This window comes from Hylobates moloch, unplaced genomic scaffold, assembly GCF_009828535.3.
Source record: "Hylobates moloch isolate HMO894 unplaced genomic scaffold, HMol_V3 SCAFFOLD_5, whole genome shotgun sequence".
Taxonomy (NCBI): domain Eukaryota; kingdom Metazoa; phylum Chordata; class Mammalia; order Primates; family Hylobatidae; genus Hylobates; species Hylobates moloch.
In genome coordinates, this window is record NW_026652280.1 from 89,958,191 (window position 1) to 89,983,805 (window position 25,615).

Consider the following 25,615-nt stretch of genomic DNA (forward strand, 5'->3'; position numbering starts at 1 on the left):
GATTTAAGTAGGTATTAACTCTAAGCTAAGGATGAAGAGCACCTCAAGTCAGACGTTTTATGTGCAGGCTACGAAGACCCTGCAAACTGGGCCAATCTCTCCCATACACAAAGCACGAACCCAATATGTAACAGAGGAAGGGTCCACATATAATCCTTACAATATTTGCTTTAAATGATGTGTAAGAAAATAAAGTCCTTCTCTGCCTTTATCGAGGATGCCCTGTGACATGAATAATAACCAATATGATCAAGGCTTGACTTTCCATGGCAACTTTCATTGGAGGGCCCCAGGGCCTTCCCTTTTGTTCTAAACAATTTGTAACTTACCAGTTCCTTGACTAAAATAGTCAAGTGTAAACCACTCCTCTTAAGCACAGGGAGGCTAGTTTTCATTGCTGTATTACAAAGACAGTGGAGGCAGAGGGAAGGCTGAGGGGCTGAGGGGTTGGGGAGCAGCACTCTCTTTGGTCTTAGCAACCAGTTAATGAAACCACAAAGGAAATCAGATTCCAGGCCTTCTACCTCCCCAAGAGGTAATCCAAATGCATACTACAAAGGACATGGCGGGACTACTCAAAGTGGAGACCAAAGATCCTAACCACGTTTTTCTATAATCAAGAGAATGGATAGATTGGTGAATGAATGGATGGAGGGATGGAGGGAGGGCGGAGTGAAGTGGGTAGGAGGATGAGTGGATGCATGGATGGATGGCTGGGTAGGTGGGTGGCTGGGTGGGTGGATGGATGGCTGGCTGGCTGGCTGGCTGGCTGGATGGCTGGCTGGGTAGGTGGGTGGCTGGGTGGATGCACGGATGGAGGGATAGAGGGATGGAGGGATGGACATACGGACAGACGGCTGGCTGGCTGGCTGGCTGGCTGGCTGGGTAGGTGGGTGGCTGGGTGGATGCACGGATGGATGGATGGATGGATGGCTGGATGGCTGGCAGGCAGGCAGGCTGGCTGGCTGGCTGGCTAGATGGATGGATGAGTGAGTGGAGGGGGGATGTGGATGGGTTGGAGGGTCAGGGGATGGGTGGATAGGTGGGTGGAAGCATAGAGTGGAGTGGTCTAGGGGGCCTCCCTGGTTAGGCAGGAGTCAGTGTTGGGCCACACTCCATGGACTCAAAGTTTTTGAATAAAGATCATTATCATGTTACCATCTTCTGCCCAAGACCTTTTTGGTGACTTTTCTTTTAGGGCAGAAAATGTGCTTACGTCAAGGCCACATACACCTAAACTTCTAATTAAGTCTATAATCCCAGAAGAATTTCATTTAGCGAACAAGCAGCTGGGAGAGAACATTCTGGAACAAAACATCTGAAACTGAAAGGGCAGCCCAAAGGAAAACTATGTATTTTTTTTTTTTTAGAGAAGGGCTCTCATTATGTTGCCCAGGTGATGCCCCTGCCTGAGCCTTCCGAGTAGCTGGGATTACAGGTATGCACCACTGCTCCCGGCTACATTCGTTGGTAAGAGACCTTTTACCTTTCTCAGTGGACTGGGTGACTTGACAGTGCAGAAAGCCCCTCCGTGGCAGGAGGCCCTGGGTGGGCACTGGACGCAGCACAGGTGGCAGTGGAGGGGCTCATCTCCAGCAGGAGAGGCAAAGAACCGAGAAAGATTCCCTCTCAGTCCACGCACGGTGCCACTCCATCACTGGCGATGGCCAGAGCAGGCATCTGGGGAGGGGAGCGGGGGGAAGGGGAAGTGACTGCCAGCAGGGGTGGGGTTTCCTCTTGGGGGGATGGAAGCTTCCCAAGATTCACAGTAGTGATGGGCTCACTCATCCGTGAATTTCCTAAAATCCAATGACTTGCAAAATTCCAATGGGTGAATTATACGGCATGTATATTACATCTCAATTTTTTTTTTTTTTTTTTGAGACGGAGTCTTGCTCTGTCGCCCAGGCTAGAGTACAGTGGCACGATCTCGGCTCACTGCAACCTCCACCTCCCAGGTTCAAGCAATTCTCCTGCCTCAGCCTCCTGAGTAGCTGGGATTATAGGCATGCACCACCACTCCTGGCTAATTTTTGTATCTTTAGTAGAGATGGAGTTTCACCATGTTGGCCAGGCTGGTCACGAACTCCCGACCTCAAATGATCCGCCCACCTCGGCCTCTCAAAGTGCTGGGATTACAGGTACGAGCTGAGAAACTGCAAAGATGCAGCCCTCACATCTTAAATCCTCTCTCCAGGACAGCCCCACCGGCTTTGTCATAGGGAAGTGTCTGTGGGTCTCCAGCTTTCCCTGCCCTTCCCAGGGTCCCAGCCTCCAGCACCATTTCTCTGGGGCCTCCATCTCTTCTTATCCTTCTCCTCTCACCAGAGAGGCCAAGATTACCCTTTTCAAATATAAACGATGTCACATGCTCTGTACCAAACTTCTGCCCATCAAACACAACCATGGCCTCCTTGTCATGACCCTACACCTGGAAGCCCACTGCCCACCTCTGCTGCCTCACACACACTGCTCCTGCAGCCCTCAGCCTTCTCTGCTGAGTCAATGCACCAAGTTCATGCATACCTCAGGCTGGCTATCCCCGAAGACCCTCACCCCAGAAGATTCCAAGCAAAGACCCTCTCCCGTCATCTCAGGCTTAGTGAAGCCATTGGTGCCTCACCCCACAGAGGCAAGGGTTTAAATGAATTCACTCACTCCATAGCCAGATACCCAGCATTCACTCGGTTGTGCCGGCTGATGGGGTACAAGGATGACCAGAGCCTGCACTAGCTGTCCTCGTGGAGAGGAATTGCTGCCCAGCCGCCCCCCAGGCACTTAGCCGTGAAATCCCCCTGCGAAGAAAGGAGAAGCCATAGAGCCACGGAATCCTCAGGAAAAAAAATCCACTGACTTGCACACTTCCAATAGGTGTGTGCCCAGACTAGGGAGGACATGTTTTTTTTCTTTTTTTTTTTTTGAGATGGAGTCCCGCTTTTGTCACCCAGGCTGGAGTGCAATGGCACAATCTCAGCTCACTGCAACCTCTACCTCCCAGGTTCAAGCAATTCTCGTGCCTCAGCCTCCTGAGTAGCTGAGATTACAGGTACTGGCCACCACACCCAGGTAATGTTTGTATTTTTAGTAAAGATGGGGTTTCACCATGTTGGCCAGGCTGGTCTCGAACTCCTGACCTCAGGCGATCCACCTGCCTCAGCCTCCCAAAGTGCTGGGATTACAGGCGTGAGCCACTGTGCCTGGCCAGGGAGGACCTGATTTTTATCCTCAGACCGGGAAGAAGTCACAGGAGGGCTGGACTCAGCGGTGGCCACGGTGTTCACATGTACGCAACCACCCGAGGCCTCACCTGGAGAACTTCTGACAGTCTGGTCTGAAGCTGTCCTGGTTCCCCAAGAGGAAGACGACAGGAAGGGTGGGGTGGTGATGAAGACTGAGGGAACAATACAGGCTTGCAGGGGTCTAGAAGGTACAGTGACCAGACTTAGGGAGGGACTGGCTGTAGGAGCTGTAGAGATGGAAGCTCAGGAGGACGCCTACATTCTGGTTGCAACGGCTGAATCAAAGATGGTCCCCACGGCCAAAAAGTGGAAAGAACCCAGCTGACCATCAAGTGGGAACGGACTCACAAGATGTGGTCCCTCCATGCAAGATGGCAGGAATCAGAACAAGGCTCAACAAGGCTCTGCTAAACACCACCCTGGGGATGGACCTCAAAGCCGTCATGCTTCAGCCTCAGTGTCCACCAAGACTGGATCAAGAAAACGTGGTGCATATGTACGACGGAATACTACTCAGCCATAAAAAAGGAGATCATGTCGTTTGCAGCAACAGGGATGGAACTGGAGACCATTATCTTACATGAAAGGACTCAGAAACCAAAACTCAAATCCTGAATGTTCTCACTTATAAGCGGAAGCTAAATAATGTGTGTGCAGGAATGCAGAGCACAGAATGATGGACACAGGAGACTCAGAGGGTGGGAGGGGGGTGAGGGGTGAGAAATTACTTAACAGGTACGAAGTACATCATTCAGGTGATGGTCACACGAAAAGTCCACACTTTACCCTCTATGCAACATTCCCATGTAATAAAAATGCACTTGTACCTATTCAATTTATACCCAAAAAAGCCGATTATGCTGAGTCAAAGAAGCCAGGCACAGAAGGCCACACGTTGCTTGACTCCGTGTCTATGAAGTGTCTGGAATAAGCAAATCCACACAGACAGAAAGTGGCTTGCTAGTCATCAGGGGCTGGAAGTGGGAGTGGGGATACACTGCAACCCAGCACAAGGGAGCTTTGGTGGGGGGGATGGAAACCTCCCACACCTGGATGGTGGTGACAGGTGCACAACTCAGCAACTCCACTAGGAATCATCAAATGGTATTCTTCTGTTTGTTTTTTTGAGATGGAGTTTCGCTCTTGTTGCCCAGGCTGGAGCGCAGGGGTGCGATCTCCACTCACTGCAACCTCCACCTCCCAGGTTCAAGGGGTTCTCCTGCCTCAGCCTCCTGAGTAGCTAGGATTACAGGCATGCACCACCATGCCCAGCTAATTTTTTGTATTTTTAGTAGAGATGGGATTTCACCATGTTGGCCAGGCTGGTCTCAAACTCCTGACCTCAGGTGATCCACCCACCTCAGCCTCCCACAGTGCTGGAATTACGGGTGTGAACCACCATGCCCAGCCCTGAATTGTATTCTTAAAGTAAGTAAATCTTATAATTTATAAATTATAACTCAAGAAAACTTTTTGAAAAAAAGAAAGCTTTTTTTTAGTCCTTTTAAAAAAAATCCTTTTTTAAAAAAAGGATTAAAATCCTTAAAGTCCTTTTAAAAAAAAAAAAAAGGTAACTGCTATCTAAGAGAGCAAATAACAGTGGGGCCAAGTCTGGAGGTTCCTAGGGAAGATCAGGGTCACAGCATTGGTTTTGCACAACTTGAGTTGAGGGGCATCTGGGCTTTCAACTGAGAAGGTGTCGGGGGGAAATAAGGCCCAGCCCCACCCCCAAGGGAGGCTACGGTGGGAGATGTGACTGTGGATGCTGTGTGAATGGAAATTCTATCACCGCCAGGGTGCTGGCTGCAGGGAGCTAGGCCTGGCCGAGGAGCCCTCCTGCCACCCACTCCCCAGCAGGCCCAGGTGTTGAAGAGAATGCTGCAGAAGGTAAATCTGACCAGAACCGGCTTTCTGTCTGGAAAAATCCACCCGAGGGAGTCAAGGACAAACCTTCTTGAAGTGGAATTAAGAGGCTGCCATTCAGGATCATGACCACCCAGGCTATGGACTCCATCAACTCCTAGAAGAAGACACCCAGCTCTCACCTCTCAGGGGCCAGGAACAAGGATTCAGACACACACACAGCAAAGCATCGACACGCAGCTTCTATGGGTAACAAACCACCCCTGCACCAGCTGTCCAGAGCCCTCTCTCACAATGGGCAGGCGCACTCACAAAGCAAAGCACCCGAATGCAGCTTCTAACAGTAACGAACCACACCCCCTGTCACAATGGTGGGGCGGGGGACGGGGGTGGGGGGGGCACACACACACAGCAAAGCACCCAAATGCAGCTTCTAACAGTAACAAACCACCCCTGCACCGGCCGTCCAGAGCCCCCCTCTCACAATGGGCAGGCGCCTCATGGCCTCTGAGGATGAGGAGCCAGCCCCCCAGGTACAGGAGGGGAAGATAGGCTCAGACGTTGCCAGGACAGGTAGAGTCCTCCCAACATTCAAAAGTAGAGGAATCCTCAAATACAAAATGCAAATGCAGTCATTACGTGCCTGGGACCAAAAAGAGGGGATTAAATCCTGAAGGCGGAAGAGGTGAAACCTGCTTGCTCTTGGGGTTCTATTTTAACCCACAATAATAAGCAGATGGGCCAAGGCCACTTTGGAATCAAGCATATCCGGCTGGGCGCGGGGGCTCACGCCTGTAATCCCAGCACTTTGGGAGGCTGAGGTGGGAGGATCACTTGAGCCCAGAAGTTGGAAACCTCTCTGGACAATATAGTGAGACTCTGTCTCTACTAAAAAGGAAAAAAAATCCCAGTGTGGTGATGTGCACTTGGGAAGCTGAGGCAGGAGGATCCCTTGAGCCAAGGGTGCAGTGAGTCGTGATTGCACCACTGAACTCCAGCCTGAGTGACACAGCAAGACCCTATTTCAAAGAAAAAAAGAAAAAGAAAAAGAAAAATCTGAGAGTCCATTTGAAAGCAGCAGACAGAGAGGACATCCCCGTCAGCAGGTGCGTGCCACAGGGTGAAGCAGCACAGCGGGAATGAGAGGGCAGGGCCCTCCCAGCATGGCAAAGGTAGTGGGGATTCTGAGTGACTGTACAGGCGGGGAGAGAGGGAGGACGGGTGAGTGACAATGCATGGTCTTTGAGGGGGTCAGGATGGCAGTGCAAATGCTTTTTCCTAAATGAAGTACCCCACTGGAAGATGCATGTGCTTTATAAATGGAAGCACTGACTCAAGCACAGAACAAGACACTCATTTTCCCGAAGTGTCTGCCGGGAGGTGGGCCAGGTCACAAGGATCGGCCCTCAGAGTGACAGCTTCAGCTGAGCTACTCGGTGCCAGTCCTCGGGGAGAGGCGGACACGGGGCTGACGTACACACCCCAGGAGAGCCTGAGAAAGGCCGCCACAGCCATGTTCTATTTTCTTCTCTGCTCTCCTTGCAACGTGGCATTCACTGTGGATTAAAAGAGAAACCACTTCGGGCCACGGGGCCAGTTTTCTTCCCTCTTCCTCATTCACGTTCCCCCAGAAATAACAGAGCTCACCGTAGTTTGTATTGATTTTGGCACATGCCACTTGTTTTAAAGGCCACGCTGAATGTCCGGCGCCAGCACTCCACCACTGTGCATTTGAGAGGGCGCAGAGATGCTGCCCTCCCTGTGCCCAGAGCCCACCCCACCACTCCCTGCGTGGCCCGGGAAGCCCACCCACACAAGACTATTCAAGTGAGGGCTCCGGTTGTGCCTGAAGGGTCGTGAGCACTGCTAGAGGCTCTCACTCAATGACTTAAAGCTTCAGTCCCACTGGAGGGTGAGGCTCAGAAACAGCACTCACTCGGCCAGCAGCAGTAGGCCAGGACAGCAGGGGAGGAGGGGCGGCATCGGGGGAGAAGAGGGGCCGCCCAGGTGCTTCTCCAGCACCAACTCCCAGCTGGTGGGCACTGGGGCCTCGGTGCAGACTCACTCGGCAGCTCCTGGCTGGCTCCTCCGGGCAGGGTTCCAGGAACTGTCTCGTGTCCTTGGCTACACAGAGGACTCAGCCCCACACGGGATTTCTCACACGGGAACAGTATCTGCTTTGTTGCTGAGAGCTCACTCCCGGGGGATTTCTGGTTTCAGCCTCCAGGGGCTTTGTTTGAACAGAGTGAAGAAAAGTCGTCTTCAGAAGGTTCCAGAAACAACCAAGCTCCCATGAGTAGAGACTAAACCCTGAGGAGGCCCTGACTTTCACGAGGAGGTGCTGTAGGTTAAATCTGGGCTGGAGCAGAGCTGTGGCTCCATCCATCACTCCAACAGGTCTCCAGTGCCTCTAGCAAAGTGGGCAGAACACCTGCTGCGGAAACAGCCCCTGCCCTGCAAGGGAAAGATTACCCTGCCAAGGAAAGCGTCAAACAGGCAGGGAGGCAGGGCCCGGCCAGGTGTACAAGGCCCCTGATCTCCCGACACCCTTGCCCCAGTGCCGATGGAGCACCTCGCTGGCCGAGATGACTGCGGCCTCCCTTCTACGTGGCTGATGACAGCCTCCGAGTGTGGATAGCACCAGCAGGAGGGTGGACCCAGGAGAACAAAAACAGTAATGGGCTCCTTGTGGGTGCTCCCCGGGCTGGACGCCAACCCGCAACGGCTCACTTCACAAGTGGTGTTTGTGTCCTGACAGGTGGAACCCCAAGGCTCAGACCTTCAGACCCTCACCCAAAAGTGTAGAGTGAATGGCGAGGGGGACGTGATTCTGACTCATGCCAGGACAACTGGGGCCGGGGCTGCTTCCCACTCAGCGCTGCCTGCTGGCCGCCTTCCTGCCGGGAATTCGATTTGCAGGTGCAAATCAGCCCAGTACCAAGCAGTTGGTGGCACACCCAATGCCAGCATCCCAGAGCTTCCATCCAGCAGGTTTCAAGGCCCAAGGCTGGATGCCCCCAGGACAGTGGCTCTGCCCCTCACTGGCTCTGAAGTCTGACCACCCTGTTCCCATATGTAAACTGGGATTAAGCATAAACCTTCCTCATGACTAGGAGGGAGCAGTGGGGCTCCCTGGGCTGGCTGGTGTCCTACGCCTTCCTCCACCTGCAGGTTACACGCTGCGTTCCGTTTGAGTGTATGGGACACATGCCCTGTGGACAGGTGTGTTATCCTTCAACAAAGATGCTCACAGTGCCGTCTACCTCAAGGCTGACAGCACTTTGGGAGGCCGAGGTGGGCAGATCACCTGAGGTTAGGAGTTCGAGACCAGCCTGGCCAACACGGTGAAACCCCCTCTCTACTAAAAATACAAAAAAAAAAAATTATCCGGGTGTCATGGTGGGTGCCTGTAATCCCAGCTACTCAGGAGGCTGAGGCAGGAGAATTGCTTGAATCTGGGAGGTGAGAGACAGAGATTGCTGTGAGCTGAGATCGTGCCATTGCACTCCAGCCTGGGCAAGAGACTGAGACTCCTTCTCAAACAAACACCAAGAAGATGTGACTTTGCTCCTCCTCCAACTTCCACCATAATTGTGAGGCCTCCCCAGCCACATGGAACTGTGAGTCCATTAAACCTGTTTCTCATTATAAATTACTCAGTCTCGGGTAGTTAGCAGCGTCGTTATTACCAGCATGAGAATGGGCTAATACAACGTCTCAGGAGAGACAGGGATTCCAGGCCCTGCACGTGGACTCCACTCTCCCAGCCCTGGGCCTGCTCATCTGCAAAGGCAAACAGACGGCCAAATCTAACTTCACGATGGAGCCAAACGGAACTCACTACGCGAACCAACAGAAAGCCCAAGCTGCTGACAGCCAACCGGGACGAGACAGGGAGAAACGTCAGGGAAGCCACAGGGACCCCACACAGACACAAAATGAACCACAGCAAGAAAGGCGGCACGCAAACCTCCAACAGTCTACGAGCTGCATGAAAACTCCCCACAATTAAAAGAAGAAAAGCCCCCAAGAATGCCTGATGCCAGGGAGGACAAAAATAAGACAGAAAACCTACCAAACAACTCAAGAGAGTATTTTCAAAAAGAGAGAGTGCAGGGCTATGGAAACAAACAAAAACTCCAAGGAGCATGACTACAGTAAATTAGACATCACAAAAATTAGAACGGGTCCAACTGAGAACACAACAATTAAAGGCTCAAGAAAATCGTAGCAGGCCAGGCGCAGTGGCTCACGCCTATATAATCCCAGCACTTTGGGAGGCCGAGACGGGCAGATCCCCTGAGGTCAGGAGTTGGAGACCAGCCTGGCCAACATGGCAAAACACTGTCTCTACTAAAAATACAAAAATTAGCCAGGTGTGGTGGCGCATGCCTGTAATCCCAGCTACTCAGGAGGCTGAGGGAGGAGAATCACTTGAACCCGGGAGGCAGAGGTTGCAGTGAGCCGAGACTGCACCACTGCACTCCAGCCTGGGCAACAGAGCGAGACTCTCTGTCAATAAAAAAAAAAAAAAAAAAAAAAAACGGCAAACAAGCAGAAAAATGCCAAGCAATTAAAGCAATTAGAGAAAAAGATAACAGATATGAACAAGGAAAATCCAATATAGGAATTATTACTATCCCTGAAATAAAGGATCCAACTGATAACACAGAAAAAGTAACAAAATACAGGAAAACATCCTTAAAATGAAAACGTCCTTAAACAGAATCTGCAGAGAGAAAGTTTTTCTAGGAAAAACCAAGAATGCCCAACACCAAACACTTCCTGGTGTAGCAACGGAAGCCACTTCTTTAGGAATCCAGTCCAAAAAATAAGTCACCTATGAGATGGAAAAAATAAATCTATTAGCCTCAAATGTATTCAAAGCAATGTTCAGGGCAAGAAGACAATCAAACAACATCCCCACAGATGGGAAATTGTGACTCAAAAATACAGAGCAGGTTGGGCACAGTGGCTCAGGCCCGCAATCCCAGCACTTTGGGAAGCCGAGGCAGGTGGTTCACCTGAAGTCAGGAGTTCAAGACCAGGCTGGGCAACATGGTAAAACTCCGTCTCTACTAAAAACACAAAAAATTAGCCGGGCATGGCAGCAGGCGCCTGTAATCCCAGCAACTTGGGAGGCTGCGGTAGAAGAATCGCTTGAAATTGGGAGGTGGAGGTTGCAGTGAGCAGAAATCATGCCACTGCACACCAGCCTCGGTGACAGGGTGAGAGTCCATCTCAAAACAAACAAACAAACAAAAAACCCACAGAGGAAAAGAGTTTTCAAGCTGGAGGGAACAAGCTGACATTTTCAAAACACAGCCAATCCTCACTATTCATGAATTTTGTATTGGCGGTGTACCTACTTGCTACAATTTATTTGTAACCCCATAATCAATGCTTTTTGCACAAAACAGCCAAAGGTTTCAGTTGCCCTACACGCGGGTTCCCACAGGAGGGTGAACAAGGTGGTGGTCCGACTTCTTGTCTCAGCTCTCATCTTGCAAACAAGCGTCTGACTGCAGCCCATGGAATGTCATGATTCTCACGTTGTTTGTGCTTTTTGTTGGTGATTTTGCCGTTTAAGAGGGGTCCCAGCAAAGGGCTGAAGTGCTGTCTACTTGTTCCTAAGGCAAGAAGGTTGTGATGAGCTTCACAGAGAAAACCTGCCACAGAAGCTTCACTGAGGCTTGCCTGAGAGTGCTGTTGGCTGTGAGTTCCATGTTAACGAATCAACATTACATATTAAATATGGCATCTTTAAACAGCAACACACATGAAGTAAGATTCCGTATTGACGTATGGTCAAACATGTGACCAGGGGCTTGTAGTAATCGAACACTGCACTTCCTCTGGGAGCAATGGCTGAGGCGTCACTCATTCAGCCGCTGTGGCAACTTTTTAGAACACAAGTACCACAGATAACGAGCATCGACCATCCATTTGCTGAGACAGCACTGCTCTCAGGAACTCTTGCTAAAAAAACCCCACTGAACAATGAATTCCCTCCGATTAAAGGCAAAACAACAACCAGAAAACAATCTGCCAAAAGAAAAGGCCATTGCGAAGACAAGAGATGGCAGTGATGCCCCCAAGACAGATAGAGTGGCTCTGTGCCCTGCAGGCACAGTGGACAGTAAGTGGGAGGGACAGTGACAGCATGTGACAAGTCACTGTCCACACCCAACAAGGCTCAGGAGGTGGGGGAGGGAATGTGTGTGCATGCGTGAGTGCACCCATGCACACATAACTAGCTACTCATTCACCAAACTGATGACCTTTTCTTCCTGGGCTCAGACCTCCACTGCGTTTCCCAGCCTACTCTGCAGTCAGGTGCAACCTCCTCACGAAACCAGGGAAGGTGACGCACTTTATAAGTTCTGTCTCTTCCTCCTTCATCTTCTGGGCAGATACAGAGGACCCCGTGGAGGATTCCAGAGCTCCAGGGAATGGTCCCACTATCAAATGGAAAGAGCCTGGGTCCCTGAATGTCTGTATGGATCAGAACTTCCCTCCTGCCCTTGCCAACCCAGGTGGACTGAGAAGAGAGAAAAAAATAAAGCATCTAAGTGTTAAGTGCCTGACATTTGGAGGCCTTTTATTATAGCAATGAGCTTAGTTTACTCCTAAATAATATAGGAAGAGGGGACAGTGAGAAGGGGAAAAAAACTGTAATAAAAAACAAAAACAAATTCCAGCCTTCCAGTGTTTCATAATCACTTCTTTTACCTTCACAGATATAGCTGGAAAAAGTCTCTTGTGACAAAAAATAAAATAAAATAAAACAAGCATTTCCTTCACTATCTTTTTCTCCTCTTATATTCAAATAAAATAACATTGATGATGCTTATTTCTTAAGAGTGTGTATGGTTTGAGCCCACACTTACCAAGGTATTTCTATCCATATGCACATCCACCCATTGCCTGTAATCCTGCAGAGGGGCATGTTGGAATGGGGGTCTGCCAAGTGTTGATGTGACCACCATTGCTAAGTCTGGCATTTGTGCTTTCCTGCATTACTTGAACTTTTCATAACAATCATTTATAGCTTTTATAAGAGGCATTAAATAATATAGAAGAAGGAACTCCAAAAGACCACGCCTATCCTCCTGAACAGCCTTTGTACTACCAGGGAAGCCCCTGGGGCCCGTGGCATGGCCAGATTAGCTCTGGGGCATCAGGCCACCCTGAGCTTCCCCCCCACGGGTGTGTAATATTTTGGCTTCCCTGGGCCACATTGGAAGAAGAACTGTCTTGTGCTACACATAAAATACACTAACACTAAAGAGAGATCATGAGCTAAAAAGAAAAAAAAAAGTTGCAAAAAAACCCCTCAGAATGTCTTAAGAGAGTTTATGCATTTGTGTTGAGCCGCATTCAAAGCCATCCTGGGCTGCATGTGGCCCACGGGCCTTGGGTTGGACAAGTTTGTCCTAGACAGTGAAGCCACTTGGCTGAGCTCATCCCAGAAGGCATGTGTTAGCACGTTAGTCCCCCTCAGCCCAGTTAGTGTCTCCCTCAGAGGGAGCAGGGCTGGGGGTGGGCTGAGCAGAGGGTCCCTGCTGGACCACAAGCTGCTGGCACTGGGGGAAGAGGAGACACACATTTAGCCCTCGCTGGGGACCAAGCCCTAAGAGGCGCTAACCCCAGGGCATCTCTTAGTTCCTCCACAGCACCAGGAGCTGGGACCCTGGATGGGCACCAAGTGAGGCACCAGCAACACTCAGCCAGTAGGCAGCACGATGCTTCCCCGATCTCCAGCACTTGGGCCTCCCTTCCCCATCATGGCTGGGGCCGGGAGACTATACTCAGAGGTCGGGGTGGATGCAGAGCACTGGGCTCGCACCCTCAAGCACCTGCAGCAGCCTACACCACCAGCCCACCTCTCCCCATTCCTTTAACCCAAAGCTAAAATGAGAAGGGTCCTCCCGGCCCACTGAGGCCCCGGGAGATCCTTCTAGAAAGCACAGATGGAGACTGTGAGGAGCCTCGCCCAGATGCCCCTCTGAGCCCTAACTCTTGGATGTCTACCATGTCTACTCCGCAGCAAATGGACTTCGTACCAACTGCCTCTACTACTGCCACCCCCACCTGTATTCCCCAGGTGGACAGACGGTGTGTGAAATGCTCACAGGCCAACCCTACCAGGCACCTGTACGCAACCATTATGTCTGCTCCACACTTCCAGCTCTGTCCCACACCTCCGACTGGAGACCACATGTGGCACAGTCCCCACCGTGAGCAAGAGGGAACGTGGCTGGGCGACTGGCCCCCAGCTTGCTCTGGTGGATTCAGGCAAAAGATGAAGCCCCACCCCTTCCTCTGCACACGAAGGTCCCCTTTACAGACAGCCCCAGTTCCCAGGGGCCAATCTCCTCGAGGGAGGCAAATCCAACAACAGGGACCCCCAGGCATAAGGACAGACATCCAGGGCACAGCCAGCGTGGGCCAGGGCAGGCTGAGGGCTCTAGGCGGCACAGGAATGACACTAGGCCCAGGGCTGGAGGGACAGGAGGAGGCAGACAGCAACCACGCGGGAAGGAGTGCTCCGAGCTGTACCCCCTGGAAGTGGGGGAGCATGGGATGCTGGGCCTCTGGCAGGGCGGAGTCCGGCACCAGGAAAAGGCAGGGCCAGGCCTGAGAGCCTCCTGCACTTGGTGCTAGAAGCCAGTTGTGGATGCACCTGCCACCCAGGTTTTCTCTGTGAGGCCGTGAAACACTCCTCTCCATCTCTGGGACCCTTGCTTCAGGTCTGGCACATAGTAGGTGCTCAGTGAATGTTTGTGGATGGAGGTGGGGACAGTGACAGCAACAGCATGATGTGAGGCCAGCGGCAGCAGGGAGGGGAGGCGGGCACGGCAGGGAGCCTGGGGGGACGGGGGCAGAAGTATGGAGCGAGGAAGGAGCACGATGTGCCCAGAACAGTCAGGACCGTGGGTCCAGGGAGGACCAGAGCAGCCCTCTGGCATTCAAGCCACAGGTGACATCGTCCAGATGTGAACCAAAGGGCAGACCATGGGGCTCACCGTCTGCTGCAGGTCATGGATGACCACGCGGATCACCAGCGTGTTGCCCTGGCTCTCCTCTGTCCTGGCACCTCCCGGCTTCTCCGCAGTGGCCCGGATCGTGTCGTAGATGGTCTCTTCTTTGGAGCTGTCTGACTCCGACCCCATGGAGTAGTCGGAGAAGCTCTGGGCCATCTCGTCCTCACTGGATGTTGGGCTGCGCGGCATGGCTGCCTGTGTCTTCAAGGTGGGGAGAAGGAAGATAAAGAACAGGAAATGTGAAAATGAAAGAAAACCCAGGGGCACGGTGGACACTGGCACTGGAACACACGTGGGCTCGGTTTCACAGTCCGTGTTTGCCGGTGTGACCACCAGCCAAGGGCCCCCGGTGTGCATACGTACAGATCCCAGAGGGCGGACACAAGTCGGGACCACCTGCTCCTCCCTGGAGCTTGAGCCAGAGGCAGCAGCCAGGACTCAGGAAAACCCTGCAAACTCTAGTACCAGCACCATGAAACCCCAGCACTCAAAAGGAGCCTGAGCTAACCATGGGGATGACCACAGCTTACAAAGATGATGCAGAGGGCCACTGGGGCTGTCTGAGCTGCCCAAGGTAAGAAAAAAGGCTGCCTTTTGTTTTCCTTGGAGGACAGAGCTGCAGGAGAGGAAGAAACACGGGCTTTAGGTCAGAATGGCAGCAAGTTCATGCTATAAGAAACCCCTCTGCTCCAAACACAGAGCAATGATAGGTACCGTGTAAAAACAGAACAAAAGGCCAGGGCCAGGCTCACAGATGAGAGAATCTCCTGGACCAGGACTGCAGTGGAACCCAGAGTCATGAGCAGACTGCAGCCATCAGACTCGGGGGTCCCCAAGAGGCAGGAGTAGCTGAGAGTGCAGCTTCCTTAAGGTCAAGTGCAATAAAAATTACCCCACAAAGAGTCAGGCCAGGTTGCCAATAGCCACCTTAGACCAAGGCTTTTTTTTTTTTTTTTGGGATGGAGTTTGACCCTTGTCGCCCAGGCTGGAGTGCAATGGTGTGATCTCGGCTCACCGCAACCTCCGCCTCCCAGGTTCAAACAATTCTCCTGCCTCAGCCTCCCACATAGCTGGGATTACAGGCATGTGCCACTACACCCAGCCAATTTTGTATCTTTAGTAGAGACAGGGTTTCTCCATGTTGGTCAGGCTGGTCTCCAACTCTCAACCTCAGCTGATCCACCCGCCTTGGCCTCCCAAAGTGCTGGGATTACAGGTGTGAGCCACCGTGCCCGGCCAGACCAAGGCCTTCAAGAACAACACGGACCGAACTCTGCGAACAGCCATCCACTATTTGGTGGCTGCATCTATGCCATCCCTCACCTCTGCAGGGCAGGGTGCAGAAAGGGTTGGATAAAAGTTGGCTTGACACAGGGATGGCGGGGACTGGTGGAAGAGGGGCCATGCTGAACCAGCAATTCCACTTCTGGGTGCATTCTGTGGGGAAGGGCGAGGCTGCGTGCATATGGAAAGGCATATAAGATTGTTCCATGCCAAAGCAGCACGTGAAAATGCATGGTCACCCTGATTGTTTAGGGCCCCTTGATCAAGCTGTGGTCTCTTCATTCCCATGAACTCCACAGCTGTGACAATGAATGAACCCAAGCTATAGGTGGATGATCCCCAAAACATAACACTGTGCAAAAGGAAGGCAATTCGCGGAAGGATTCAAACCACGTACTATCATTTCCAGATAAAGGCTGGAAAGATGCCACACAGTCCTACAGATGGTACATGGGCATTTTCACCGTGCGTAACGGCACAGAAGCAGTCAACTGGAAAGGCACATGCCCAACGCAGGACAGCAGTTCCCTCTCGGAGGAAGACAGGGTGGGCCGCACTGGCTACGCTGCTTGGAGCCATGAACTTCCTGAAAGCAGTTCCAGCAACTACAGCACAAGGTCAAACTTGACACAGTTGAGGACACAGATGTTTGCCGTATTATTCTCTTTGTTAGAAATCATTCACGAGGAGCAAGGAAGGAGGGCAGGAGTGCAGGGGGCAGAAGAGGCCACCCCAAAAGATGCTGCCTGGGCATAAGGACTGTCTTGAGCCGAAGACGACGGAGGAGAAACAGGTGGGAGAACAGCTCGCTGCCTTCCCCCACCACCGGTGTGCCTCAAAGCAAGATGTAAATTCAGAAGGTGTACCCACCCCCACCACACCAGGAAGGACAGAAGTTCATCACTGGAGACAGCTTGAGACTCTTGTCAGCCCCACCCTGGAGGAACCTACAGAGCTGACTTCACCAACAGACTAGCCTTCAGCTGCTGTTCCTTTCCTAAAGATTGCCCGCCCCATAATTTGCCCTCCAGGAACTCACAGTCCTTTCCCTTTGTCTTGTCGCTTCTCTACAAATGTACTGTTCCTGTGCTGAGGCACCATCCCAGCCCAAGCTGTAGCCACTTTTTCGGACACTCTTCACCGACGGGTGCTCTACGTGTTCACAAACCGTTTTTCTCTTGCGACTCTGTCTTATGTCAGCTCAATTTCAGGGCCCCACGTAGAGAGGAGGGTAAGTAGGAAAAGAAATTTCTCCTCTGCAGGGGGAGGGATTAGAAGAAAGGAAGGAGGGGAGGGAGGTGGATAAATGAGTGGATGGATGGATAGATGGCTGACTGTGTGGGTAGGCGAGAGGGAGGAAGGAAGGGAGGAGGGGAGGGAAGGAGGTAGATGGATGGATGGATGAATGGATGGATGGCTGTGTGTGTAGGTGAGAGGGAGGAAAGAAGGGAGGGAAGGAGAAGAGGGAGGGACGGAAGGAGGGAAGGAGGGAAGGAGGGAGGGAGGGAGGGAAGGAGGGAGGGAGGGAGGGAAAGAAGAAAAGAAGGAAGGAAGAAAGGGAGGAAGGAAGAAAGGAAGGAAGGAAGAAAGGGAGGAAGGAAGAAAGGGAGGGAGGAAAGGAGGGAGGGAGGGAGAGGAGGGGAGAGAGGAGGAAGAAAAGAGAAGAAGGGAGAGAGGTGGGGGAAGAGAGGAAGGACGAGGAAGAAGGAAGGAAGGAGGAAAAGAAAGAGGGAAAGAAGGAGGGAAGGAAAAGAAAAAATAAAGAGAAGAAAGAAAGAGAAAAAGAAAGAGAGGGGGAAAAAGAGGAGGGAGGGATAGGGAGAGAGGGAGAGGGAGAGAGGGAGAGGGAGAGGGAGAGGGGGAGAGGGAGAGAGGGAGAGGGAGAGAGAGAGGGAGGGAGAGGGAGAGGGAGAGAGAGAGGGAGGGAGAGGGAGAGAGAGAAGGAGGGAGAGAGAGAGGCAGGGGGAGGGAGAGGGAGAGGGAGGGAGAGGGAGAAGGAGGGAGAGGGAGAGGGAGGGGGAGGGAGAGGGAGAGGGAGAGGGAGAGGGATATTTATTTACTGTGCACCAATTATACGTGAGGGATCCCCCTAGGGTGCGTGTGGCTTCATGTCCAGTGCACATTCTTTCTTTGTAAGAAAGGCGCCATGCCATGGTCCACAGTTTTCGGAGCACCCTGTGTCCAACCACCTAACACAATCCCTGCAAGGGTCTCCTGGGGACTCTTGGCTGTGTGGAGTGGGTGGGGGCAGGAACTTCTCACCCTGTGTTTAGACACTTCACAAGGCACAGATGACGGCACGAGCCAAGAAAAGGGGGCGCCTGTTTCTTACTCTTGAGTCCCTAAAATGGGAGTGGGCTTTATAAGAATCCTGAACTAGCAGTTTTCACAGAACATCTGGATTTCCGTCATCTCTAGAAAAATCACAAGCTACTGCCTCCTGAACCCACTCCACCCACCTGGCAGCCATGTGGGCACCGAGCCATGCGGCCCTCTCGACGGGGCAAGGGTGACGTGATTCACCGAGCCCCACCTCACTATGCCCTCTGCATGCTGGGAGCCACCACCCCTCACCATCCAGGTACACTGAGGCTCACTCACCCTGCACTCAGCCCACCTGCCCCATCAGCTCTGAACCCCGGCAGCAGAATTGTGGACCCTGTGCTAGTGTTTTATAAGTGGGGGGCCCTGTGAGTGTTCAGGAACCTCCCGGGGAGGCCACAGGCAGTTTACCAGGAACCAACACTCTATGTCCAATTAGGAGAAAGCTGATACCCGCTGTTGACTCCCAGCGCTCTTCCGGCGTGGGAAGAGCCTGCCGGGTAGCCGGTGCGCTGGAACCACGTCCTCAGCAGGCACTCCGGCCTCGCCCTCAGCTTTGCTGCCCAGAAACCTGACAGCAGCCGCTCCTCATCAGATATCAACCTCCACCTGTGGCTGCAATGCCACCCCATTCTACCCATTTTTATTCTTTGTCCTCACTTTCCTGGGTCCTGATGGGTTGGAAAGCAGTGCAAGCATGAGGGTAAAGGGAAGGAGCCTTTCTTAAGTGGAGCCAAAGCTACTCAGAGCTCACGTCACCCATTAATGCAGAAAGAAGCCTAGTGTGGTAGCGGGGCCAGCCTCAGTGTCAACATCTGAAAAATGGGGGGCCGGGGGAGCCCGGAGCTCAGAGCCCTGGCACAGAGCAGACACGGCCCACACTGGTTCTATCGCTGCTCAGGTCAGATAACGTCTGACTGGCAAGAACAGGCAAGAGACGGTCCAGGCTCCAAGCTGCTTCCAGGGGTGCATGTATAGGAAGCCCCCCTCAGTGGACAGTGGGCACCCAGTGAACACACGCTCGGTGGGAGGCCAGGGATCCCGATCGTAGACGCCCACAAGAGCAGTCAGGGGGACAACGAAGGGGGTGATGCTGGCAGAATGTGGTCCCCAAATCAGCCAGGCAGCAGCATTCCCACTCTGGCCACAGCTGGTAGGTAGGAACGCAGGTCTGGTGTTGCCAGGCCACAGATATCTTTTAGATATGTCAGATTTGACACAAAAATGTGAAATTTATAAACGTTGGAAACTAACTGTTTTTTATTGAGATGGAGTCTCACTCTGTTGCCCAGGCCAGAGTGCAGTGGTGCAATCTCGGCTCACTGCAACCTCCGCCTCCCAGGTTCAAGCCATTCTCCCACCTCAGCCTCTCAATTAGCTGGGATTACAGATACCTGCCACCATGCCTGGCTAATTTTTTGTATTTTTAGTAGAGACGGGTTTTCATCATGTTGGCCAGGCTGGTCTCAAACTCCTGACCTCAAGTGACCCACCTGCCTCCACCTCCCAAAGTGCTAGAATTACAGGCATGAGCCACCGCGCCTGGCCGGAAATTCACTGTTTTTAACGGATTACTTTGCAGGCCACATAGTACACATCTACAGCTGGACCTGAGTCCAGGAACAAAACCAACGGCCCACAGCAGGAAGGACGGCAAGGAGGGGCTCCTGGAGCCACAGCCCCCGCTGCTGCCAGCAGACATCTTCACCCCCTAGGGCCCCTGTGTCCCCTTGGTACCGGCTCTGGGGGTGACGGTCACAAACAGGGGTATCTGCTCCCAAACCATGGTGCAGAAGGGCCCTGATGCTGGGTCCGAAGAGGAACCGGGATTTCATGCAGAAGCAGGTGAGCAGAGAGGAGGAGAAGGCTGGGCCACACCACCCAGGCTCTTTCCAGAACCATCCTGGGAGCTCACAGCCAGAGATCTGACCGGGAGGGTCTTGACCTTGGTAAGGGGCTTGAGTAACCTGATCAGCAGCTCCCTGGGAACAGCAGACACCTGATCACTGCCTGGGAAAACATTTAATTATTAACTCCCAGGGAGAGCCACCGGGCAAGGCAGACAGTGCAAGTCCCATCTGCATTTCAGACAAACAACAAAGACACTTTACTGCCTGTCCCAAATAATTGCACGGGACACGCTTATACTAAAAAACTCTCTGCTGTTCATCTGAAATTCTGGCAGAACTGGGTGCGCTGCGTTTTATCTGGCAACGCCATGGGAGAGCCAGGAGGGCTGGGCTGAGTTCTCTAACCCCGTGAGGACCAGCACCCCGGGAGGCTCTGCAGAGAGGATGAAAGCAAAGCCGAAGACACAATCTGAAATCCTGGCTTCCCCAGGAAAAGCCAGTGCCAGGTCAGAGGAGGGGAAGGTTACTCACCACCCCGGGCAACCGTTTTCTGTGTAACTAATCTCTCGGGTGGGTCGGGGGGAGAGGCTATAAAACCCCAGGTCCATGAACTTCAATGACTCTTAGTGTGTGTTTCTCTCCTTGGCCCTCCTAGGGTAGCTACTAATGAGGAGAAAAGAAAATCATCACAGTCAAAGCAAGTTCAACAAAGACTTAGCATTTTGCTGCTAACTTGCTCCAAGAAAACCTAAAATCCTCAACTGGCTCATTTGTCCTCCAATACCTCTGATGAAAAGGTAGACAGACTTTTCCACTAATTATTTCAGCCACTGTGAAAATACGAAAGCTGACCTGGGAGAGAAGATACATAATAAAAACAAACAAAAAACCTCATGGCCAGAGCTGACTTTGTCAAGGTTAGAGTTGCAAAACCTTCGTAAACACCTTTAAAAGTGCAAGAGTTCAGCTGGGCACAGTGGCTCATGCCTGTAATCCCTGCACTTTGAGAGGCCAAGGTGGGTGGATCACCTGAGGTCAGTCAGGAGTTTGAGACCAGCCTGGTCAACATGGTAAAACCCCATCTCTACTAAAAATACAAAAATTAGCCGGGTGTGGTGGTGGGCGGCCTGTAATCCCAGCTACTCAGGAGGCTGAGGCAGGAGAATCGTTTGAAGCTGGGAGGTGGAGTTTGTAGTGAGCCGAGATCATACCACTGCACTCCAGACTGGGCAACAGAGTGAGACTCTGTCTCAAAAAATAAACAACGACAACAACAAAAAAAGTGCAAGAGTTTCCTCAGCTGAACTCTGATTTAAGATACTTTTTCACCAAAAGAAAAGAAGGTTTTTATTGATACGGAATCTCTGAGAGACACCCTGTATGTGAAACACATGGAAACTGAGATTTTGTGACTAAACATTTCATTTATTTTGTGCATTCCTGTGTGTAAAATGTGCTCATCCTCAAGGCAGTGAGAACCCCGAAGCTATCCTGGTGCCGTTTACAGACATTTAAGCAGGGTCAAACGGCTGCAGGACTGACAGCACTCCATGGGAACCTGTGGAACTGGAATAGAATATTCAAGGAATCCAGGTTCCATCACGATGTTAGAAAATTGCCGTTCTAAGAGCTGACATAAACAAAGGGCTGAGAGCAAGTGCGAGGGTGTGGGCTTCGGGGAAGGCTGGGCCGCCAGCCAGTCCAGAGTTGGCCAGGTGTGAGGGAAGGGGAGGCTGGCCTGGCAGAGGAGAGAAAGGCATGCCGGCTTCCTTCTGTTCATTTAACCCACTGTTCTCCTTCCCACACCTGCAAAACACATCGGCTGAGAAGGAGCTAGAACACAACACATGGGGGCCCTGGCCAAGGGGGTGGACTGCTCTGTAAGTTTCTGCAAAAGCAGACCTTCTGACACACTGCCCCAAATACTGGAGGGTGAACTTACCCCACCCACGCTCCCAGAGGGATGGACCTACCCCAGCCCACGCTCCCAGAGGAGGGATTGACCTGCCCCTCCCCTGCCCCCAGCCACACCCTCAACATGGGGAAGCCACCAGCCACCAGCCCCCAGTAACTGAAGCAGAACCTGGCGGGGAGGTCTGGGGGTCCGACCACATCAATGCTGGGATTCAGTCTAGCACCAATTCTTCCAGCAGTCTTACCTAGAAGCTGTCCCCCAAACCCACCCTGCCCCACTACCCCTCAAAGCCCCCCAGAGAAGTGGCCTGTCCCACCCACCCCAAGTGGCTGTGGCCACACGAAACCACATGGCAACCCCATGTCAGGGCTGTGCCTTCTGCCACATAGCCCCCAGCCACCAGCATGGCATTAGACCCACTATGAGCTGAACTGTGTCCCCTGCTCAAATCCGTATATGGAAGTCCGAATCCTTGGGGCCTGGGAAAGTGACAGTATTGGAGACAGGGCCTTTAAAAACGTAGTTAAGGTTCCACAAGGTCTACAGGTGGGCCCTAATGCAAGGCTGGTGTCCTTTTATCAGAAGAGGAACTCTGGACACACAAGGGGCACCCGGGGGTGCATGTGCACAGAAGGATGATCACGGGAAGACACAGCAAGAAGGCAGCCACATGCACACCAGGGAGCCAGACCTCAGGAAGACCCAGCCCTGCCACACCTTGATCTCAGACAAACAGCCTCCAGGACTGTGAGACCATCAATGTCTGTCGTTTAGGCCGCCAGGTCTGTAGTGCTCTGTGATGGGAGCCTGAGCTGAGTCCTCCAGTCCCCAAGACCCTCCTGATAGGCTTGTGAAACAGATGCATGGAACAAACAGATTTCTGAAAAGAACCTCCATCTATCCAGGTTTCCTGGGATTTCCCTAATCACCATCAAACAAACATCCTGTTACCAGCCCTGCTGGCATCTCTGGATGAATTCAGGAAATGGGATCCTACCTCTGAGTTTCCGCCCTCCACTAGTGTCACCGTCTCCTACCCTGAGTTTCTCTCCCCGTTCAGCCAAATCTTTCCCTTTCAGGCTCACTCTACCCCAGGTGAGAACCAACTGCCTATGGTACACAAGCTCCCCTTCCTCTCACCTCGGAGGCCCTGGAGTCCACGCCTAATTCCACATCTAATTCCTTCCTAAGCTGCGCCTCCTGACTTCAGCTCTAAGAACTAATTCCATTACACATACACCCTCCAACCCTCCTCTGGACACATACATTTGTGAAACGTAACTGGATAGAACAAAAAGACACAGGTCACTTTGCTGCTGAATTTTTAAGAGGGCTTTATATGGCAGTGTCTCAGAGAAAGGGGTAAAGGCAGCATTTCCCAAGTGCACTTGCCCCAGACATTCTTTTCCCCTGGGGCTCATAATCTCCCACAACAGGAAGAGAAGCTATGGTCTGAATTGCCCATGGGCCCTTCCTTGCTAGACTCAAGATCTTAGAAGCAAAAGCCAATCACATACCTACAATGCATGGCCCACTGAGGCCAGCACCCTGCCAAGCATTATCGCCTGAAAGACACTGACAGCAGGAACTCTGCAATGGTTCTCTATCTAAAAGAAAGGGGCTCTAGGGATATAATGGCCACTCCACACCTTCCTCTTAATGCCAAAACCAATATCCCCAAATCAGAAAACAAGCTACTAATAAATCAGATGCCTGAATTAAAATGATACGTCACTCAAGAGCACTCCCTTAGATGAATTGCAATGCCTCACTGGTGTGTTCTATTAAGATACTGGGGGGTCCAGGTCTTGAGAAGGACTGGTGAGATGGTACATTCATTAGGTAAGTCTATTTCTCTTCCATGCCTCAGCATTCATGTCTCGGTGGCACCAGTAACCACACCACTAATGTGGTCCACACCGTCTTTCTTTGGCCAGACTCAACACAGCCTCCAACAGTCTCTCAGCTTCTGCTAGAAAAGCCAGAGAGAACAGTCTGTCTGGCTTTCTAATTGGGCCTCAGTGGATTTCTGTCCAGGCTGCTGTAAAGAGCACATGATTTATAAAGAAGTCTTCATTTATGACAGGTTTCCATTTCAGTTTTCTTAGAGCAGAATTCAAGGGGTTCTGGCCAGCCAGCATGAACCCACTCTTAGCCTGTTTGTGATACGCTGGCTTACCCATCTCACAGTTCTGCAGAAACCATTCACCGTGACCAGAAAGGGAGCGATTTGCCCAAGGGAAAAGGCTTCCTGGGAGACAACCTGCAGAGAAGGTAACCAATCAAGACAACAGGTCAACAAGCCCCTCCTGGGACACTGCCCCTGTGTGCAGCTCGAAAGCGTGGGTTCAACGAGGCCCTGTGTCCAGCCTTGGACACAGGCCCCCAGCCACGGACAGCCTGGGGGGACACAAACCACCCCCAGTCGTGATCAAACTCTTGGAAAACTGGGAAAAGAAGAGAATTTCCCAAACTCGAACTGAGAATCTACTCAAATCCTGTAGCAAACATCAAAAAAAAGTAAGCAAACAGATGACCGAATGCATTGTTTACAGACTAAAAGCAGGGAAATCATTATTTTCAGATAATATGCTTCTGTGAATAGAAAATCCAAGAAAATCTAGGGACAAATTAAATAATGTGTAACTATAAAACTAGTAAAAAAAAAAAAAAAAGTCCAGCAAAATACCAGATAAGAATATACAAAAGTTAACTGAATTGTTACATTAGCAATAAACAATTGAAAAACATTCAAAAAAACACTATAATACCACCAACAATAACCAAAGTCAACTAAAAAAAAAACCTAACACAATATGTGTGAGATCTTTATGGAGAAAAGTAATACTATATAGCATTATCTTTTTGAAATAAAGAAAGAAATGAAGGTAGACCCAAATAAATGAAGAGCTATACAATGATCATGGACATTAGGCTTTAATATCTTCAAGATGAAAATTCTCCACAAAATATAAACTTGATGTAACTTCTAATAAAACCCTGATAGGACTGTTTGTTGAACTTAACACTCTGTTCTTAAAGCTCAAAGAAGACAGGGAGCCAGATAAAACCAAGATAACTCTGGAGACTAAGAGGAGACTCATTCTACCAGATGCCGAGGCTTACCAGAAAAAGTTATAGTATGAAAACAGTATGGTATTAGACAAAGACAAATAGATGGATTTAAAAAGCACAGAACCTTAGTCTGGGCTTGTAAATATCAGACTCCCACATGTGTCAGGGGAAAGGGAAGAATTAATAAACCTATGAGGCTGACACTAGCAGGTACTCATATGGAAAATATGAGAAACAGAGCCCCACGCCACACCAGACACACAAATCCATTCCAGATGCACTGACTACTGTCATGTGAAAAGCCACACAACAAACCTCTAGAAGAAAAAGTAAGAGGCAATGCCTTCACATAAGGCCCCTTAGACAAGGGATTCTGGCTGCTCAGTAAATGCTGCTTTGTTGCTGTGTAAGAAGATAACACAGACTTGGTGGGTTAGAGCAACAGAAATGTGCGGCAGTGTACTCTCATCACGCTGAGGTCAGAAGTCCTAAATGAGTTTCACTGGGCTAAAGCCAAGGTGTTCTCAGAGCTGGCTCCTCAAGATTCTGGGGAACAATCCACTTCCTTGCCTTTCTCGGATGTTGGTGGTGACCTGTACTCTGCCACTCATGACCCCTTCCTCCAATTTCAAAGTAGGTCACTCCCATCTCGGCTTCCATCTTCACATCACCATCTCCTCTTCTGCAGCCAAATCTCCCTCCTAAAAATAATGACCCTTGTGATGACATTCAGGGCCCAGCTGGATAACCCAAGATAATTCCTCCCATCTCGAGATCCTTAACTTCATCACATCTGCAAAGCTCCTTCTGCCGTATGAAGTCACATATTCAGAGGTACCAGAGAGTAGGACCTGGATATCTTTGGGGGCCATTAATTAGCCAGCCACAAGTATGTTCAATTGTTATTTGCTGAATAAAACCAGGAGAGAAAAAAAGTGTTTCTTTCTACAAGGCGTCGGGTACAAGGCATGAAGGGAAAAATTAGACAATGTAAAAGTTAAGACTTCCATCAGACACAAC

At 51.2% G+C, this 25,615-nt stretch overlaps 1 protein-coding gene across 1 annotated transcript in view; it reads right to left on the reverse strand.

Moving 5' to 3' along the window:
• Nucleotides 1–25,615, reverse strand: part of SHANK2 (SH3 and multiple ankyrin repeat domains 2) — a 677,887-nt gene that overhangs the window by 560,959 nt on the left and 91,313 nt on the right. The window contains exon 3 of the mRNA XM_032153760.2: nt 14,132–14,350. Within this exon, the coding sequence (XP_032009651.1) occupies nt 14,132–14,338 (207 nt within the window). The 5' untranslated portion in view covers nt 14,339–14,350. The remainder of the gene's footprint in view (nt 1–14,131; nt 14,351–25,615) is intronic.